The 20351-nt window shown below is 38.5% G+C and overlaps 1 protein-coding gene across 3 annotated transcripts; it reads left to right on the forward strand.

Moving 5' to 3' along the window:
- The first annotated feature begins 1795 nt into the window (after positions 1-1795).
- On the forward strand, positions 1796-20040 carry smg7 (SMG7 nonsense mediated mRNA decay factor). 3 transcript variants are annotated; one of them, XM_058747657.1, is made up of 23 exons: positions 1796-1929; positions 6303-6334; positions 6713-6830; positions 6923-7055; positions 8698-8869; positions 9038-9109; positions 9209-9359; positions 9458-9593; positions 9740-9902; positions 10484-10640; positions 10940-11010; positions 11095-11155; positions 11266-11385; positions 11734-12151; positions 12246-12381; positions 12485-12861; positions 13088-13432; positions 14961-15110; positions 15627-15704; positions 16095-16251; positions 16385-16555; positions 16917-17071; positions 17235-20040. In XM_058747657.1, the coding sequence occupies exons 1-23, from the start codon at positions 1904-1906 to the stop codon at positions 17346-17348; spliced, it is 3513 nt and encodes a 1170-aa protein (XP_058603640.1). In that variant the 5' UTR covers positions 1796-1903; the 3' UTR covers positions 17349-20040. The 3 variants fall into 3 exon arrangements, with proteins under 3 accessions (XP_058603640.1, XP_058603631.1, XP_058603648.1); XM_058747648.1 differs by having other exon boundaries at positions 1797-1929; positions 12240-12381; XM_058747665.1 differs by lacking the exon at positions 14961-15110 and having other exon boundaries at positions 1798-1929; positions 12240-12381; positions 17235-20039.
- The last annotated feature ends 311 nt before the right edge of the window (positions 20041-20351 follow it).

A 20351-nucleotide genomic window follows, 5' to 3' on the forward strand; every position in this document is an offset into this window, starting at 1 on the left:
TCTCTTAAGCTCTCAAATGGGGAAAACAACTCAGTTTAACAAATCATTATTAGATATTATGCATTTTTTGGTTGAAATTTTGTCTGTAATACAACTTGTAGGCTTGAAATTTGGACAGTTTTGTGGCTGTTTAATTTGCCAGTGGGCTATCTGGCAACCCTGAGCAGCATTGTTTTCTTTTTTTCTTTTTTTATTTTCATTTTTAGTCTGACAATACACTTTAAAATATATATTAGAGGTTTAAACTCAGCAGAAATCATTTCACAGTAGTAGATTTGTATTGCTTTCAGTGTACATTTACATAGTCATTTTGCAGACGCTTTTATACAAAGTAACTTACAAATGATGACAATAGAAGCAATCAAAACCAACAAAGGAACAATAATATGTCATTTCTATGACAAGTCTTGGTTAGCCTAACGCAGTAAACGTAGCAAGCTTTTTATTTATTTATATACATATAACAAAAAGAATAGAATAAGAAATAGCATAGAAAAAGAATAGAGAATGCTAGTGTTAGAGGTCTTTTTTCAAAGAAAACAAGTGTAGGGTTGGGTATGCTTTGAATTTGATCATTTTTAATTCAGATTCTGCTTATTGATTCTCATTTTCTATTCCAATGTGTTAATTATTTGTGTCTCCTTTGGCGAAACATTTAATTGCTGCTGAACACCATGAATAAAAATCAGCCAGCTATATAAAAACTGGACTCAATTAAGAGCTGTTTGTGTGCAAATAGAGCTGCACGATTCTGGATAGATTCTGGAGACTTTTTTTAATGGAAGTTGAAGTTCTCTCACAATTCTGAAGAAAAAGTATTAGACAACTAAACAAAATCTCATGGAATTTGAATGGAATGATTCAATCACTCACTCAAGATTTACTTGTTTCATTACTGGATGAATCAGTGTTTTTGAATGAATCTCTTGAATGAATGATTTAAAGACAAATACATTTTTAACAGCCCCTTTTCGCCAGCTAAAAATAAAAGATGCGCACACAGGAATTGATAGGCAGAATTGAAATTTTCATTTTACAACAAGTATCCGATTCCTGACCTTAAGTATCCGATTCTGGAATTGGAATTGATTTTCGATTCCCAACCCTAAACAAGCGGTTAGAAAACTAATAGAGAGTGCAAGTGTTAGAGGGTCAAGTCAACAAATAGATAAAATAGAATTAGAATAGAGAGTGCTAGAATTAGAGGTTCAAATAAAGATGGAAGAGATGTGTTTTTAGCTGTTTCTTGAAGATGGCTAAGGATTCAGCTGCTCGAATTGAGTTGGGCAGGTCAGAGGGAACAATTAACCCTCTGGGGTCTGAGGGGTGTTTGGGGCCCTGGAGAAGTTTTGACTTGCCCTAAAATTTGTGCTTTTTTCAATATCTTAAGAACATATTAATGGCTAAAGTCTAATAACACTGTAATCAGCACAAACTGGGCTACAATATAGCAGCATGAATGTACATATTTGTGTTTTTGAGAAAACAAAAAGGTTATGCATGATTAGTAAAAAACAAAAAAATTTAAGTCACTGAAATAAGGCCGTAAAACACATACAGAACATTTGTTGACAAGACTTTTGAGAATTGGATGTGGTAGAATTTTACCTACCCTGCTGATAGGCCAACAAAAATAGTATAAGAGGTCAAACTGTATGGACCCATTTGTCTTTCAAGTATTTAGTCTTGCTACGATGCACAGTCTGGATTTGGACGAGCTATATTTATGAAAAGTAATTACTGTACTTGAGCGAGGGGGCGGGGTCTGTGACGTAGTTCAGCGCGCTCCTGTGTGTACGTCTGGACCGTTTTCTACCAATGACGATGTGATGGACAATATGGCGCCGGGAGTAGATTTAGCTTGTGAACCTGTCGTTGTCTAAAAGACTGGCGATCCGACAGGATGAACCTCTGCGCCCAATACTTACGGTGAGTAAAATCCGGAGGTTCTCAGGCTCGAACTGGCGACCGAGTCCGTGTTTCTATCATTGAGGCCGAATGTGGTTTATCGGAATGTTGTTCGACTAGCATTGGCTGTCAGTGCTAGACGCTAGGCTAGTTAGCATGCTAGCCTGTAAACGAGACACGAAACTGAAAACAAGCAGAAGTGGCTGACATTTTGCCCCAGATATTGCTAAAAGGAATTGATAGATGGGTGGTGAGTTAAATCGCGACATTTACTTGATGTAACGATAATTTGTGTCTACATAGCAGCTGTTGTGGGAGGGTATGCTAGGTGCTGTGCTGTGTTAGACCGCGTTAGCTACAAACATACCATTGGATGGTCAGAAAACAATCTAGTTAACGTACACATGCTCGCTACATTAGTCACATACGGTTTCAAGTGACTAATCATCTGTAAAACTTGCCTGAAAAAAGTCAAGGTTTCATATGTGGCGTATCTGCTGTACACAGATTTCCTTATCGTTTCATTTCAGGTTGAATAATATATTACAGTGACGAGCCAATGGTGACCGTGAACTCGTATAATACATATTTATATAAATGTTATGTTATTTTTTTGTGATCGGCAAGTTTTTTTTAATCTTTTAGCTGTAGCACGCATCGATTTGGACAGATAACGTTGAGATTCAGAACAAAACCAACACACATTTTTGAGGAGTTTTCTTTAGGCTTTTTGAGACCTTATCTTTGTGAACGTCTGGTATGCAAGTCATTGTTTTTGCATTTGACATGTCTCAGTAACCTTGCGTTGGTTCAAAACATTGCGACATAAATCGAGCGAGGGAGTTTGTAAATGAATTTAGTGCCTGGTAATGACAAATCCAGGCCGTTTGAACTTGAAAGGTTGTAAGCAGTGTGCTGAGTAGATGTTTGTTGTCGAGGAGTGTTGTGAAGGAATGATGGTGCTGTGATGACAGTCAGATTTCAGCTCCAAAGTGGCAGTGAGGTGAGAACATGACTTTAGTACTCTGGTTTTGTACTTGTTGACATGCGGATAAGAGACAACAGAAAAGTTATGCTTTAATGTAATCTGAAGCGTCATCTAGAGCTTGGATATCAGTATTCAACCTGATCCAGGTGTGCGGTTTCATTCTGCTTGTTTTGATGTGACGTTCATTTAGTGTACATTCCCACACATATGGTTAGAGGCTTTTTGACAACATTAGACAGGTGCTTTTTGAAACAAAATTTTTCAAGTTCCCCTAAAAAGATTATGCATGTCATTTTTTAAAAATTAGGGATGCACCGAAAAAAAAATTCTTGGCTGAATACTGAAAATGGTTGTTTGCGTTTTTTGGCTTTTGAGACCCCCTTCTTGAATCAGGCATGTGATTGGCTAAAACAAAAAAGAAGGAAAACTGAACACTTTCATGTTAGAGTGATTTCTGATGGATAATGTGTGAGAGACATTTTGATGAAAACAATTCTGTTAAGAATTCTGAAAGAAAAGTCACTCAGACATCAGTTCATCCATACCAGGAGATCTACCGTTTGGTATGCGTGAGACTGCTTTATGAAGTTGTAGTCAGATGTTAGAGACTTTTCAGCTGATTAAACTGTCACTTGCCCAACTGGTTCAGTGCTGCACTGTCACAGAATTTTACATTCACTGATCTTGTACAATGTGTACAGAATATTTTGTTTTGTGGGATATTTTCTGTGACATTTTATACATTTTTATTGTGCTGATGATTTGTGTGAACTGCTGCTCTAAATATTACCAGTGTAGCATTATCAGGCTGGCTTTTGGATGGCCTTACAAGCATCTGCTAGAATGGATTAAAATTCTTAACCAATCAGTAATATTTTGCATTGTATTGATAAAAACATAATTTTCCAGGAAAAGTCTCGAAATTCTTATATTTTAAAGTTAAGGAAATCTTAAAGTTTCGAAATTTTAGCTTATATTTATAGTGTTGACTCTTGTAAATAAAGATCGTATTGATTTTTATTTTTATTATTGATTCTATTGAAAAGAAAATTTCATGAAAATTAGGGATGCATCGATCCGATACTGGCATTTTCTGCCGGATCGGGTATCGGTCAGACGAGAGCGATCCAAATCCGATACTGTGCATTGTGGGTGGGCGATATAGCCTCAAAATTATATCACGATAATTCAAGAATATTTGCGATAATGATATTTATGACGATATACAAAAAAAATATTGAACAGCGTTTTATTGGTGATCGCAGCTGGCAGGCAGCAGCATTTATTAGTGCAAACACAATGAAGGGCATTTTCCATCCTTTTCCAATGAGCTACTGTCATTGATGACAGACTACCTAATTCGGAGTGTAAATCTAATGTCATAAGTTGGCAGAAGCAGCATTATAGTGCAATAGTAGCCAGTGTTGGGCAAGTTACTTTAAAAAAGTAATTAGTTATAGTTAATAGTTGCTTTTCACAAATAGTAATTGAGTTAGTAACTGAGTAACATCATTATAAAAGTAACCAATTACATGGGAAAGTAACTATTGCGTTACTTAAAAAAAAAAAAAGAAAGAAAAAAAAGGTTCAAATGTGTCAAATAACTTGGATGCCTCCAATATTAAATGTTGAATGAAATGGACACTACATGGAATAAATTATAATTTAAATAAACATTGTACACTAATACAAAACAACAATTTAAAAATACTTATTTAACACTGACATTTTTTTAACATTCTAGCAGACATTATACCAACAAAGCACAATTTAACTTAAAATTAATAATAATAATAAAATAATATTTTGTGGCCATTTTTGAGACCCCCTTCTTGAGTCAGGCTTGCAAATAAATGCAGCCTTGCTGAGCAGAAGGGAATTATTTTAAAACATTAGAAAATATTACAGATCCCAGTTTGAACACTGTGTGAATGTTATAATAAATGTATTAATAGAGCTGTTGTAATTATTATCATTATTATTGTCTTGGTTTTTAATTTTATTTAACAGAACAACAGTAAAATAAAAGCTCCATCAACATTCATAAATATATTAATATTACAATAATAACATTCATGAATGTTGATGGAGCTTTTATTTTGACGGAAACCCGCAGGAGGTCCTCAGTGCTTCTTTTTGTTGACAGCAGCAGATTTATAAATTATTCTCATTACTAATTTGGGAAGATGCATGTATCACATTGTCACATACCTTGTAAAAATTCATCAAAGTGTTACTGAGAAACTGATGAGTAGTTTAGATTTAGATTTTATAAAATTGTACACCCATGATTTTTCTAGAGTAACTTTTGCTGCTGAATTATCCACTAACCTAGTTTATAATAATATATATTTTTTTCATTTGTTATTTTTCATTAAAATTAAGTTGTCTATATTTAGCAGATTGTGTTTAACACCCATAAGAGTGACGATCAGGTCAACACGCAGAAGTATAGAAATTCTACATTGATTAAAATACAAACTGTGCTGGTATTGGCAGATACTCAGAATTTTCGGTATCAGATCAGATAGGTTCTGAAAAAATGGTATTGTTGCATCCCTAATGAAACTTCCATTAAATAATAATACATTCTAAATAATTTTGAAGCATTGAAATGGCAAATAAATAAATACATTGGCCCACAAAACCAGTCATAAGGGTCAATTTTTTTAAATTGAGATTATAAATCAGGAAGATTTAAGATTATAAATAAATTTTCTATTGATGTATGGTTTGTTAGGATAGGACAGTATTTGGCCAAGTTACAACTATTTGAAAATCTGGAATCTGAGGGTGCAAAAAAATCTAAATATTCAGAAAAACGCCTTTAAAGTTGTCCAAATGAAGTCCTTAGTAATGCATATTACTAATCAAAAATTTATTTTGATCTATTTATTTACAAAATATCTTCATGGAACATGATCTTTGGTTAATATCCTAATGAGTTTGGCATAAAAGAAAAATCGATAATTTTGACCCGTACAGTGTGGTGTTGGCCATTGCTACTAATATACCCATGTGACTTAAGACTGATTTTGTGGTCCAGGGTCCCCCGCCCCCCCCACACACACACATAGAAAAGCCCTGAGATGTAATTGTAATTCTATATGTAATGTAATCTTACATACTAACCACTAAAATATAGTTGTTATTATTGGCAATATTTTTATGTTAATTAAACCAATAGCATTGCCTTAAATTTGCTGTCTGTCATCACTTGAACTATGTACTTGACCAATAAAAATTTAGGTACAAAAATGTTCTCGAGTTTGAGAATATATAAGAATGAAGCCCCTGAACTGCAATGCTGTCTTGTTCGTTCCAGAGATGTGTTCACCAGACCTTGCCCAATGATTCTGTCTTCAATCATCTCCTCATTAACATATTCATTTCTTGTTTTGAGCAGGCAGGCAGAGGCCCTGAAGGCTGACATGACAGGTATGTGCTAGTTTAGTCTATTTAATTAGCACTTTAAACATTTGTCAATGTCTTTTAGTCTCTTAGCATGGTATTTTGAAGTGTTTATCTAATGTGTCATCTTTAAAATATTAATATTTTAACTGCAATGGTTAAAAGTTGCACATATTATTAGAATTATTGATCTGATGTATTAACTTGCTTGGAGTCTACTGCTGTATTTCGTATTTGTCATCTTATCCCTGTCACTCTGGTAACCATGGCATTGAATGTGGTTACTAAGACGTGCAGATCTTTCTCCAAATGAACAGAAAGGCGCTGTTAGACACAGTCAGACACATTATACAGTGCGGCTGCAGCATTAGCTGTTTAACATGTTCCACTCCTCGTGTCATGCAGATTCAAAGCTTGGTGCCGCGGAGGTCTGGACATCACGGCAGGCTCTTCAGGACTTGTACCAGAAAATGCTGGTTACGGACCTGGAGTACGCCCTGGACAAGAAAGTAGAACAAGATCTGTAAGAATACCAATAATAATTCTTTGTATAACTGACATGCATCTGATTTTGTTGAAAATATCTGGTTGACGCTGATTTCGCTTTTGTTTCAGCTGGAACCATGCTTTTAAGAATCAAATAACCACACTACAGAGTCAAGCTAAGAACAGGGCCAACCCCAATCGAAGTGAAGTACAGGCCAATCTCTCCCTGTTTCTTGAGGCAGCTAGTGGATTCTACACACAAGTAAGCTTCGTTATTGTACAGAGCTCATTGTTAAGCAGATTGTGGCTGAAACAACCACAGACAAGCTTGATATCACATGACCAATTGTTATGCCAGTCTGCTGTTCTTTGTTGAGGTAGGGCCCTATGAAATCTGTTTTATTTTTTCCCAAATTCCATTTTAGTGTTTTCTCCAAATTCAGTTTTTTTTCTGGATGCAGTATTTTTTCCGTTTTAATGGTTAAATTAAATTTAATTCATCCAAAAGCATGTCAAGCTAATTTAAGTCATGAAACTTACAATATTAAACAGCAGTAGTGTTGTCACGGTGAAAATCCACGTTCTCTGTACCAATTTCGGTACCACATGCTAATTTAAAAACACACTATTTTTAATAATGAAGTCAAACAAAAATAAAATGTACAAAAATCAATGCCATTCTTTATACTTATTTAAATTGTGTTTCAAGTTTTTCCGCAAGTAATAAAAGTATGAAAAACAGTAAACAAGTTTCACCCAAATTTAATGTCTTTTAATTAATTAAATTTAAACACATTTTATTTTTTTGGTAAATAAAGGGGATTTCCTATAAAAATTAAAATATGGAATAAATATTGTGTGATTTCAACAGTAGTAATAGTATCACATACATTCTACTAAATAATAGTAATATATTTCTGGCACAATGTCTTTAAGATGAACTTTTAGCTATATGTAGCTATATGATATGACGCTGGTTTTACTCAAATGAAACGGTAGAATGCTTGTGAAGTGACTCTCAGAGCAGTTCTGGAGACGTTGTTTATGTATTTATGTCCTCATTGAGACGGCAGATGCTGAAATCACCGCGAGCGTCAGGCGCGCTTCAGTGTGTGTAGTACAAAAAAAAAAAAAACCCCGCGTCTCTGCCATTCATTCATTCACACAGAGACTCGCAGAACATGCAGGATTCATATTTGAATAAACTTTTGCTGCTTAATATTTACAGATACTAGTCGGTGTCGCGATTTGATTTAAGTGTAATGACCTACTTTTGATTAATTCATCCAAACTGACAAATTCCGGGCTAAACTGTAAACTCCGTTTTTATAGCTGGATTCCGAGATTCCGTCCGTGTTTTCTGCATCGCAGAAATCATAGGGCCGTACGCTTCAAGGAACTGGGTTGACCGGGTACTCGGTACCACCGGTACTTAAAAAAACCTGGTACCGTGATGTTTTCATTTTTTTAGTACCGACTTGGTATCGAAGTACCGGGACTTTTGACAACATTAAACAGCAGTATATTAAAGGTTTACAAGCTTCAGTACGTGTGTAGTAAACGAAACCGCGCTATTCTTTCACACACACAGTGGCATGCAGAACTTGCAAGATTCATATTTAAATGGTATTTTTGCAGCTAAGCACAGACACTGTTCACACACACTAGTCTGTATCATGTATTGGAGCGAATATTTAAGTGTACTGACATACTTTTGATGTATCCATCCAAAATTTGGCAAATTCCATGACATTCCGCATTATATAGTAAATTCTGTTTTTATGACTGGTTTCCGCGATTCTGTCTGCGTTTTCTGCATATTGGAAATCATAGGATCCTGTTGAGGCCAGAGCTGTAGTGCCTTTTTTATATATTTGTAAAAAAATCTCTTTTTGGATCCTCAGCTGTTGCAGGAGCTGTGCACGGTGTTTAATGTGGACTTGCCTTGCCGTGTGAAATCATCTCAGCTTGGCATCATCAGCAATAAACAGAGCAGCACCAGCGCCATAGTGAAGCCCCAACCCAGCTCCTGTTCCTACATCTGCCAGCACTGTCTTGTCCATCTTGGAGATATTGGTGAGTTCACTCAGGACATATTGCTTTTTTGTAGCTGGTATGTGGAGAACACCAGCAGACCGCTCTGCTGCTTTTATGAATATGAAATATTTAGAAGCATAGAAATTGGGAAGAGTGCTATTCATGGGAGGGTTTAATTGGTTGTGGTTTATTTTTTGCAATCCACAGCACGTTATCGGAACCAAACCAGCCAGGCTGAGTCATACTATAGACATGCAGCTCAACTTGTTCCCTCAAATGGTTGGTATCTGCTTGTTTTGACATTCTCAAGCACACCACTGAAATTTGAATATATAAAACGAATGAATTAAAAATGAAATCTTCCCCCTCTACTTTCAGGTCAACCTTACAATCAACTGGCCATCCTGGCTTCCTCCAAAGGAGACCACCTCACAACAATCTTCTACTACTGCAGGAGCATTGCTGTCAAATTCCCCTTTCCTGCTGCCTCCACCAACCTACAGAAAGCTCTTTCCAAGGCCCTTGAGAGGTCAGAATTACATTTATTAGATCATAATATTTTGCTCACATTATCATAAGTAAATTTGAAACCAGTGCTTAATTCTCCCGTGTCTCTTTAACCCACAGCCGTGATGAGGTTAAAACAAAATGGAGCGTGTCTGATTTTATTAAGGCCTTCATCAAGTTCCACGGCCATGTTTATCTCTGCAAAAGCCTGGATAAGTTGAACACCCTGAGAGAGAAATTAGAGGAGCAGTTCCAGGTAAGTCCAAAACCACCAGCTGTAGCACTTCATGTCATTTTTCCCCATTAACTTGAGGTGGCAGTTATTCGACAGATTTCTGTCTCATTAGTTTTCTTAGTTTGAATTTGCATGCTCATTATTCTCCTTACTAATTCGCTCCACAGAGGCTGATTCTGCAGAAAGCCTTCAGCTCCCAGCAGCTGGTCCACATCACAGTGATAAACCTGTTTGAACTGCACCACCTCCGAGACTTCAGCAATGAGGCAGATGAGCACAGCTACAGCTCAGATGAGCAGATCAGCTGGATCCAACTCCTCGGCCTTTTCAGTATGTCATTCTCACGGTCTTACTAAATCCTGGGTTAAGCACAGTACCTCTTGTAATTTTAAAAGATACCACTCAAACGTTTAAGGTTGGTAATTTGGTGTTCCTCATGCTTGCCAAAGCTGCATTTATTTGATCAAAAATACAGTAAAAACAGTAATATCATTACAGTTTAAAATAACTGTTTTCTATTTTCATATATTTTTCCTCTGTTGGCAAAGCTGAATTTTCAGCAGCCATTACTCCAGTCTTAAGTGTCACATGATCTTTCAGAAATCATTCTAATATGCTGATTTGGTGCTCAAGAAACATTTCGTATGATTATCAATGTTGAAAACAGTTGCGCTGCTTAATATTGTTGTGTGAACTGATACAGTTTGTTTCAAAATTTTTATGAATACAAAGTTCAAAACACAAGCATTTATTTTAAATATAAATCTTAATGACAATTTCTAACTGCAGCTTTGAAACTGATTTGAGACTATTGAAGAAAATCTCAATTATAATCTCATTTTGTAAAATGTGGTGACAGAAACATGTAACCCTAGTTTGTGCAATGTTGTAATGCAATTGTCTTTTCCTAGTGTCTTTCCTGGGCGTGATGCTAAGCCGAGCTTTACTCAATAAGAACCGAGAGGAGATCATGGGAGAGTGCCCTCTTCCTGCCATCAAAGTGTCTCTGGATTGGCTGAGGCTTCGACCGAGTGTGTTTAATGAAAGTACCATGGACAAGCGACAGTAGTAAGAAAGGCTTTCTTTTTTCCTTCCATCATAGTACTGAACACTATTTGTCTATGTAGGTTTCATTTCAGTTTCGAAACTGAAGCTAGTTGATTTAGCATTTTAATGTTTGTATTTGATGGGGAACTTGTGGTAGTTTCTTAAAAGCCTGAGTCTCTTTAATCCACAATTTGCATAATCCCAGCAACAATACCCACAATCCATTACACAACATGTCTGTTTTTGACTTTTAAAATGGTTCTGCCTGAGCCAAGATTTAGAGGTATTTGTTAAAATGACACATCTTTGGCATCTTACAGCATCTGGCCATGGCTGGTGTCCATTCTGAACAGCTTTCAGCCAAAGGAGGAGGATGTGTCAAATGCATCAGGTAGTGAGCACTGCATCACACGCTTTTTGCTCATGAACGTTTCTTTTTTTGTTTTCTTAATGGTCATGATTGTTTGTTTTACAGTGATTCCACTGCCCGAGGAGTTTGAACTGCAAGGGTTTCTGGCCCTTCGGCCTGCTCTGCGGTAATTCTTCATGATTCATTGATTACTGTTCTTGTTTTAACTCTTTATTTCACAAACATGACTATTTTAGCTATATCTGGTCTTTTAAGGCTGTTATTCAATGATTTCAGAATGCTAGACTTCTCTAAAGGGCATCAGGGTATCGTGGTTGGCAAAGAGAGCTTGTTAATTCATGCCCGACACCAGAGACTCATCAGCCTGGGCAAGTGGGTGGCTGACAACCAACCGCAGTGAGTCGTTCTTTCATTTTCATTTCATTCTTTCTTGGACTTTCCTGGACTTTCCAACTGAAATCTGTCACCTTAATAATTCCCCCTAGCAGTAAAATATGCTTTAAAAAGTAAATCATTTATAATTTTTCTACTTAGTTTTGTTTGTTTGTTTGTTTTCTTTTTCCTTTTGTTTTCTTTGCTTTGCTCTTTTCTTGTTTTTTGCTTTAATTTGCTTCTTTTACTATTCTTGACATAACTTTTCCTGTAATTTTGTTTTCTTCATTTTCTTTTTTTAGCTTATCACTTCTGTTTGTTCCACAGGTTTTTGTTTGCAAAAAACGTAATTCTTACTTTTGGCACCAACAGGTTGATCCAATGTCGCATAAGTGATGGCCTTCTGCTCTTCATCACTGATATCCCTGAGATGGTGGTGGAAGAGCCACAGGAAAAAGACACACCTGTCCTCCAGGAGTCATCGAATGGTGAGCAGACGCCTAACGACAGCACACAGGGCCTGAAGTCGGTCCTCTCGGCTGGAAAGAACCAGAACAGCGGGCTGGATGGCAGCGAGAGACCTGTGGTCACCTTCAAAGAGAACATCAAACCTCGAGAGCAGAGTAGAGAACAGAACCGGAACCAGCACCAGAGGGATGCAGGGAAGGACAGAGCTGGATTTAATAAAGGAAATGGAATACAAGGGAAGAACGAACAGAAGAAAGAGGGCAAGAGAAAGAGCGAGGTGAAGAAAAACAGTCATGATAAAACAGCGGATGCTGGAAAACAGGTGAGACTTGTACAGGAAACTGTCTCATTTTGATGCAATTCGTTTTTAAATGTGTAAACTCCTCCTGACCTCTTTGATTTGCTGCAAGGTGAAGACTCAGACTGAGATGAGGAAGACTCCAGTGTCTGAGGCGAGGAAGACTCCAGTCACGCAGACTCAAACCACATGCTCTTCACAGTTTATCCCAATCCACCACCCAGGAGCTTTCCCCCCTCTGCCCAGCAGACCAGGTACCCTCAGACACTTTCCTACATGCCACACCTGAACATTATTGACAAATATGCTGTTCAGTCAGTGCTCACTTCCTCTTTTTTTGTGCTTTTCCTCCTTCAGGTTTCCCCCCACCGGCATACGTGATCCCTCCTCCCGTGGCGTTCTCCATGAGCCCGGGTTTTACCTTCCCCACTGGTGTATCCGTATCTGCACCCTTCCTCCAGACTGCTTCCCACCCTCAATCTGCCAATCCAGTGCAGACGGGGAAACCCTCACACATTCCCTACAGCCAGCAGAGGCCCTCGGGCCCTGGAGCCCTAAACCAAGGCCCTCCACAGCCTCAGCAGACACAGCCTCCCCCTCCACAGCCATCCCAACAGGCCTTGCAACAATCTGTACAGCTTCAAGTACAGCAACAACAACAGCAGCAGCAGTCGCCCACAAAGCAGAGCTCTCAGCTTGGAAAAAGTCCGCCACATCATCACAGCATGCAACAGGTAATGTAATGCTTTTATTTTAAGCAAGGTGTATTACATGAACCATGCCATTTTTGTTTTGGCTTATTATGCCCGTTTCATTGGCTCTTGTGGTGCTGAGGTTTAATATCTGCTATCCTGTTTCCTTGACAAGTCCGATTACCATGGAGACTACTTGGAAACTTGGATGTTGCTGACCTTGTTGGGTAATCTCTCTATTTTCTCCATTTTTATTTTGTCCTTGCAGTCTTACATGCAGGTGGCTGAACAGCCTGGTCAAATGTGGAACCAGCACCAAAGTCAACCCACCATGCAGAAAATCCCCATGCAGATGCCAGTCAAACAGCCTTTCTTCATGCCCACCCAAGACCCAATGAAACTCTTTGAACACCCCATGAGCATTCAGCCCCCTCAGCCCAGCATGGACAAGAAGATGAAGTTTCCCGAAGTCAAAATGCAAGATTTCTATTGGGAGCCTTCTTACCACATTGGAGGAGAGGGCAGGAGCGGAATGGTGGACAGAATGGGCAAACGTCAGCCTGGAGTCTTCTGCCCCGACCAGGAGAACATGCCCAGAGGCCCTCCATATGAAGTTAGCATTCTTTATCTTCTCTGTTTAGACAGTTATAGTATGTTAAAAACTTTCAGATTAAGAAATGAGTGTCAGGCTCAATATAATGTAATAATAGCATACTATCCTGATACTCTGTATTTGGTATGCATACTGTGCATACAGAATGTCAAATAACAATAGAAACATTCATATTTTGTAAATATTCATTCATTTATTTGTGTATTTGCATAAACTACCATTCTAAAGTATAAGGTTGGTAAGATTTTTTTTTTTAATGTTTCTGAAAGAAGTCCCTCATGGTCTCATGGTCTCCAAGGTTGCAATTATTTGATTACAGTAAAAGCACTAATGTTGTGAAAACGTAAGTAGTGACAGATCATTTCTTGTGTGTTGTGATGCACATCTGAGTGTAACAGGTCATCGGAAAAAAGACAAAGTGTAGGCTGGGAACTTGGTTCTATGGACTGACTATGGATTGGATTTTGGGATGTGGCCATTGCACTCAAAAGTTGGGGCAGATGAAAATCATTCAAGGGCAAGGTTTAAGCAGACTGAATGAGTGATGCATTTAGGAAGTAGACAGGTTGAATTTTCATTTTATGACGAGTAAAATAACTGTTTTCTATTTTAATCTATATTAAGATGTCATTTATTTCTGTGATGGCAAAGATTGATTTTCAGCTGCCATTAATCCAGTCTTCAGTATCGCATATTCCTTCAGAAATCATTTTAATATGCTAATTTGTTGCTCAGTTGTGCTGCTTTGTTTTTGTAGAAACCGTAATTGCATAATACAGTTAAACACAATACTTTATTTCAGACTGCTAGATGTTAAGACATTTTAAACAAATTTGCATTTAAAGTATTTTTATTTCCAAATTAATTGCTTTCATCATTCATGAATTTAAAACGTACAACATTAGTTCAAGCATGCAGTACAGTTCATAAATGATTTAAACATTTATTGTTTCATAATATGTTCACATTATTTATTAAGTGTACTGCGTGGTGCAGTGATCCCCAAGCAGTAAGCAAGCATTCCTTTCCGAACAGTCCTTATTCGCAGTCAATTCCTTACACTTGCTTTTGGTTTCTCCAGGCTTAATGTCTGTACAATATCTGTTATGACTCTATGATTATCATGGGTTTCTGGAATAAGCTGGGTATCATTTGCAGCCACGTTTGGTTTTATTGAAACTTGATCTCAGCAGTTGTTGAGATGCGCATGCTTTCTAATTTTTCATCTCTTCTTTCACGTTTCCACCTTTAACTGCCGTGAAGTATTCTGTGATGTGTTTTTTGAAACACTAATTTACATTTGAGTAAGTCAAACAGCTTCATCATAGGTCGTGAACTGACCTATTCTCAGGTTGACAATCGCACTGATCTTCACAGGCTGCTGTTTTTCTCTCAGATAGCTATGACAGGCCGCTTCCTATTTTCTTACATCCTGTTTCTCTCATCCCTTTTTCCTCCTTCCCTCCCTCCCTCTGTCTCTCTCTCTCTCTCTCTCCTTCCTTCCCCTTTGTGCCTCGTCTCTCACTAGGACAACAAGAGCTCCCCTCTTCTGCCCCCAGACCTGTTAAAGTCTCTGGCGGACTTTGAGGAGGAGGAGGAATTACTCTTTACTAAACCTCATGATTTCTACCAGGCCTTGGCTGGCCCTCTTAATTCTGCTCCTGGAAGGAACATGTTTGTATGTAGTTCTCCTCCTATCATGTTGTCAGGCGGGAGTGAATATTGAGATTTCATATAGGCTTCTGTGGATAAAAAAAAAATCTGGTTCCTGTGTACAGTACCAGTTAAAAGGACACACCTACTCAATAATTATTACCATTTTCCAGATATTAGAATAAGCGTCTAAGAAAAGTCATTGAAACTAAGGAACAAGACATCTAACTTCATGAGGTGCATCCTGGGATTCTTTTTAAACCATATTGAAAGAGGTTCTTCATATTCAAATTATTAACATCTTGGTATTTTTGTCTATTAAAATAATTTAGTAAGAAAAATCAGATTCAGTCTAATGTGCCCAACGTTGGACTTGTACTGTATGTGAAATTTGTACTGTATCTTATATTTGTTATAATAATTTTTGACTTTCTGGAAATATAGTTTTTCTAGTACTGTGGTCTGCTAGAAATGACCGATCTGTTTGAACTTGCATGTCTATTGCGGAGTTCTCATCTTTTATGCTTCTCTTCTTCTGTAGTTGCCAAATCAGTCACGACTAGACAGTGGAGCTGATGTGATTGGCCAGTCCTCTCTTCTCCCCCGCTTTTCCATTCAGGTAAAGCTGCTTTCCTCTTTCTCAAACACTTTAGTCCTCACTTGCATTATAGATCAAAGGTCACCAGGTGGCAGTGTTTTATTCAAAACACAACCAGATTTTGTGTTTGCTGGGCTGGAAGTTGCTCTATTTTTACTTTCCAATCATGCTTTGACTAGTAATGAAAATAAAAATATCTTTTTTTTTTTTTTTTTGTCAGACCTGACTGGTAAACACATTATTATGAAGTAAAATAACCAAGTTTGAATCTGGCTTGCAACATTTCCTGACACCATTCTCCCCTTTTTCTTCCCTCTCTCCACTATATCAATACTAGTGGCAAAAGGCCAAAAAATATAGAAGTACTAAAAAAGCCAAAATATTGATTAAATAGTTTTTTGTTGTTTACAGGAGAGCTCCTACCAGAACAACAGCATTTTCAGCGAGGCCTATGGTAAAAATATGGCTCCTGCGTCTAAGCCAGATTTACCCATGATGCACCAGGAGCCTTCACTCTACTCCCTGTTTGAAGGAACTCCATGGTCCCCCTCCCTTCCTGCTAGCTCAGGTACCATATTGTGATTTTGATTTACTTATAGATATCATATAATGATGATTTAGTTAATAGCTATTATTTTAGATTGTACAAATGAACTAGCAGCATTGATTTGTTAATAATCTGTTCCTATCTATTGTTATAGATCACTCTACACCAGCCAGTCAGTCCCCTCACTCTTCCAACCCAAGCAGCCTGCCTTCATCCCCACCCACCCACAGCCACAGCTCCCTACCCATCTCCAACTTTGGCCCTATTGGGACGCCTGACAGCAGAGACCGCCGTGGAACTGATCGCTGGAAGGCTGATAAGACTGGTAATGCTGCTAATTATTATTTTATTACAACTTTTATTATTAGCACTGGCTGATCAGTTTTTCTTAAGTGTCAGACTGCACTGTTGGTTATGGCACTTACTTTCTTTCTTTGTTCATTTCTTTATTTTTTAAAATGCCAGGATTACAGAATCGTTGCTAAAGTTTTTTCAAATTGATTTATTTGTAAATTATTTATTTGCAATTTAAATGTTTTAGTAAATGTCATGTAGAATGAATATGCATTTAATTGCAGTAATTGTTATGCTTGTATTATTTACAAACTTAAAGTTGGCCACAAGTAGTAATTAATAAACTGTTAATCTTATTTGTTAATGTAAATGGTTGGTATGACTGTCTTCAGGTGTGAGTGGCTTTGGGTTGGACTACCTGCCGTCTGCCTCGACCTCCTCTGTGCCAGATACCAACAGCTGGCACCAGGGGCCGCCAACCAGCAGCTGGGCGGCCCAGGACATGCCAATGGAGGACTCCTCCACCGTCCTCCTTGACAGTTTCAAGGTAGCACGACATGTTCTTTTCAACATTTTAGTGTTGTACAATTTTCTACAAATTGAAAGACCAACAACAGAATTGTTGTTCTAACCGCAGATGTGCAACGACATGTATTTTGCTGTTTTTCCTTCAGTCTCCACATTCCCTTTCTTCTACCCTCTTTCCGCAGTCAATCTGGTCGAGCTCTATGATGCAGCCCGGTCCGTCTGCTCTGGAGCAGCTCCTGATGCAGCAGAAACAGAAGCAGCAGCGCGGCCACGGCAACATGAACCCGCCACACTGAGAGTCCACGGAAAGATGCACTTGTGTGAAACATGATTCAACAGAAGAGGTGAAACACCACAAGCTCCAATCGGAAATTTCCGGCATTACCTGCGCGCGGAGGCTGGAGACGGCGAACGATGTGAAGCGACAGGCTCAAAACGAACCGATCGCCTGACCGACGAGGGACGTGCAGCCCTCTCCTCTCCTCTATCTCCTCTCTCACTCACTCTGTCTGTCTCTCTCCCTGTGAGGGCGTGCAAGCACCAGACCTGTCACGCTGCTCAGCACGTAGCCGCTGCAGAACACTGACTCTGAGGGGGGACAAACTCTCTCTGATTGCCACCTCGCTTCCTCTGGGGGTCAAAGGTCATTCTCCTGTCTCATCTGGACTTAAGACTCTGGACTAGACACCCTCATGCCACCTGCTTAAATCGCTCTGTGTGACTGGCACGCCGCACGTTAAGGAGTTAAGGGTGCGAGCGTGTCAGCAAGGGATGTTTATTGACAGCAGACGTGGTGTTACGAGGGACAAAAAAAAAGAAAGGAGGACTGGTTTTGTGTTTTATTCCAAGTCTGGATTCATTTTCTCAGAGGGATTCGTGTCGCTGTGTTCAGCATTAAAAAAAATGTAAAAAACCGAATGAAGGAAGGAAGATGCGAACGGCGTGAACGTGCGCTTCTAGAGAACGTGCTCAGATATTAGGACTTAGATTGACACAGGCATGGATCATGGTGTTGTCATGTACAGTCTGTTGATTTGTAAGAAGAGTTCGCAGAACGGGACAGGGAACGTCTCTAAAGTTCGAACCATTATGAAGCTCATAGCGACATTATAGCTTAATCAGTATCAAGCGGAGTTGGGGGTTAGACTATAGATGTAGGATGTAGTATCATTAGCTGCAATAGAGACTGCAATTATTAACAATACTGTATTTTGTGACTTGTTCTGTAGCAGTTTTAGCTCTCTGAAATATTATTCAGTACATATGTTCAATAGTTTACTGCTAACGGGGGAGTTCATTCGATATAAATGTGTGCCTCCTTCCTCCCTCCTCTCCTCATTTCTTTATTCTCTAGCTTATACGCATAACGGCTTCTTTTGTTCATGTTCTGCCTTTTTATTAATAGTTTTATCAGCTCTCTTTGTGCCTGGTCTGTGTTTTTCTCTCTTCCTTTTGTTGTTCTTTCTCTATTTTTGTTTTAAGGAACTGCTATCAATTTAGCATCGCTATCACAGTTGGCACTGTAGGGATGAGGCGAACGGGTCTAGCTGTGGCGCTGTTAGCTCGGCGGAAAGGGATGCGAACCGGGGAAGCCTGTTTTCCCACAGCAACCTCACAGCCACTGAACTGTTCTCCTTTCAGGTACAATCTCCACAGCCACTGTACTCGGTTGAAAAAAACCACAGAACAACGTACCTCCGAAAGGACGCTTCAGCTCCCGTTACGCTTAGCACTAAAAAGTCGTCTCTGAGGAAGAGCGTCAAGCCCGATTACTGCTTCGTTCTGAAATCTTGTAACGTATATCATCGGCTGCCTCGGGTTAGCGTCACGTGGCCGTGTTTCTCAAGCTAGAAAAGGGTCACGTCATCGTAGACGCCCTTTTTGCAGCCCGTTTGTTTGTTTTTTTCTTCGAAATCAAAAGCAAATATTGTTTTGAAAACTTAACGGTTCTCTTTTCAGTAGAGGATATAGCACTGAGTAGGCCTTCGAGACCTTGTGTGGGTGCCACTGTTTGGTAGAGATGTTCTGGGGCCAGGGGTTTCTGTTGGATTGGCCGAAATATCTATAAAGCGTTCACGGTGGATATTTCTTCCTAGTTACGCAAGATGTTTTTGTTCGGCGAAGGTTATATGAAAGACGTACTCTCTTGTATGATGAGAATAAAGCGTGTTTTTATTTTTGAGTAGAGAACATTTTATTAAAGACGAACTTTAAATGATGTGTCTATTTGCCGTGTGATTGTGCTTCTCTTGTTGCATTTAAAATTGTATTAAAAAATAGAGGAATAAATAATTACATGGAACCTTAAAAGTTGAGTTAGGTCAAAATATCAATTGCAGAAGAAAAAAAGTTTTCAGTGGGAGCTGCGCGCCCCATTTTGTTTGTCTTTTGTTTTCCTTTTAGAATCGTTCAGCAAGGAGTTTCAGAAGCCTGTGCTCTGATTGGTTGCTGTGGACGCCTAACATTCTTTTATTTTGGATGGACTTGTGGTGCACAGTCTTGTGTGAATGTGCTTTTTTCGATACCCTGCATTGTAAATGTGGATTTTTTCCCTGTTGTCCAGTATCCATCTTTTAACTGTGGCTTCTGTAGTGATGTACATTACAATGCTGATCACAGGACAACAGCCTTGCGCCTCTGGGCCATAATATAACATTCCAATAGTAAAGCTAAAAGAAACTATAACAGCCAGCTTTTTACATTCAATTTACCACTAAGAAAGTTTGTCCCAACCCTAAATTCTAGTCTGCCTCTGATTCTGCATGAAATCCATCTTTCAGAATGCCTTGTATTTTGGATGAGGGAGATATCCAGTAAAGTTCGTTTTTGTTTTTTTAGAGGATTTTGTCAGGGAATAGTTGGGGGTGAGGATATCTCCTTCTATAATGGGCTTGATTTATTGTGTTCTTGTCTCTTTGTGGACACTTGTAAACGCTGGAATCAGCTATGCCTTTAATAAAATAAACCATGTCCTCATATTCAGACTTGAGTCTTCTCTGTACATCACACTTTCTCATTCTACCTTTCTGTTCCTTATGATGTGAATCATACACGTGCATGTCGGGGACACTGATGACTGTTAGTGCGGCATGATTACTAGGTCATGTCATTTTTGACCTCTGTAAGAAAACTGTTTTTTATGGTGAATTCTGGAAAGCAACAGCTATATAAATGTTTTACTGTATACATTAATACTTATAGATCACTTATTGGGACTTTATAACCTGCTGTATTTAGAAAGTGTCTTATTTTTATAGCTTATGAATATTTAATTGCCCTATAAATCTCCATAAGATAAA

Source organism: Onychostoma macrolepis, chromosome 02 (assembly GCF_012432095.1).
Source record: "Onychostoma macrolepis isolate SWU-2019 chromosome 02, ASM1243209v1, whole genome shotgun sequence".
Classification (NCBI taxonomy): domain Eukaryota; kingdom Metazoa; phylum Chordata; class Actinopteri; order Cypriniformes; family Cyprinidae; genus Onychostoma; species Onychostoma macrolepis.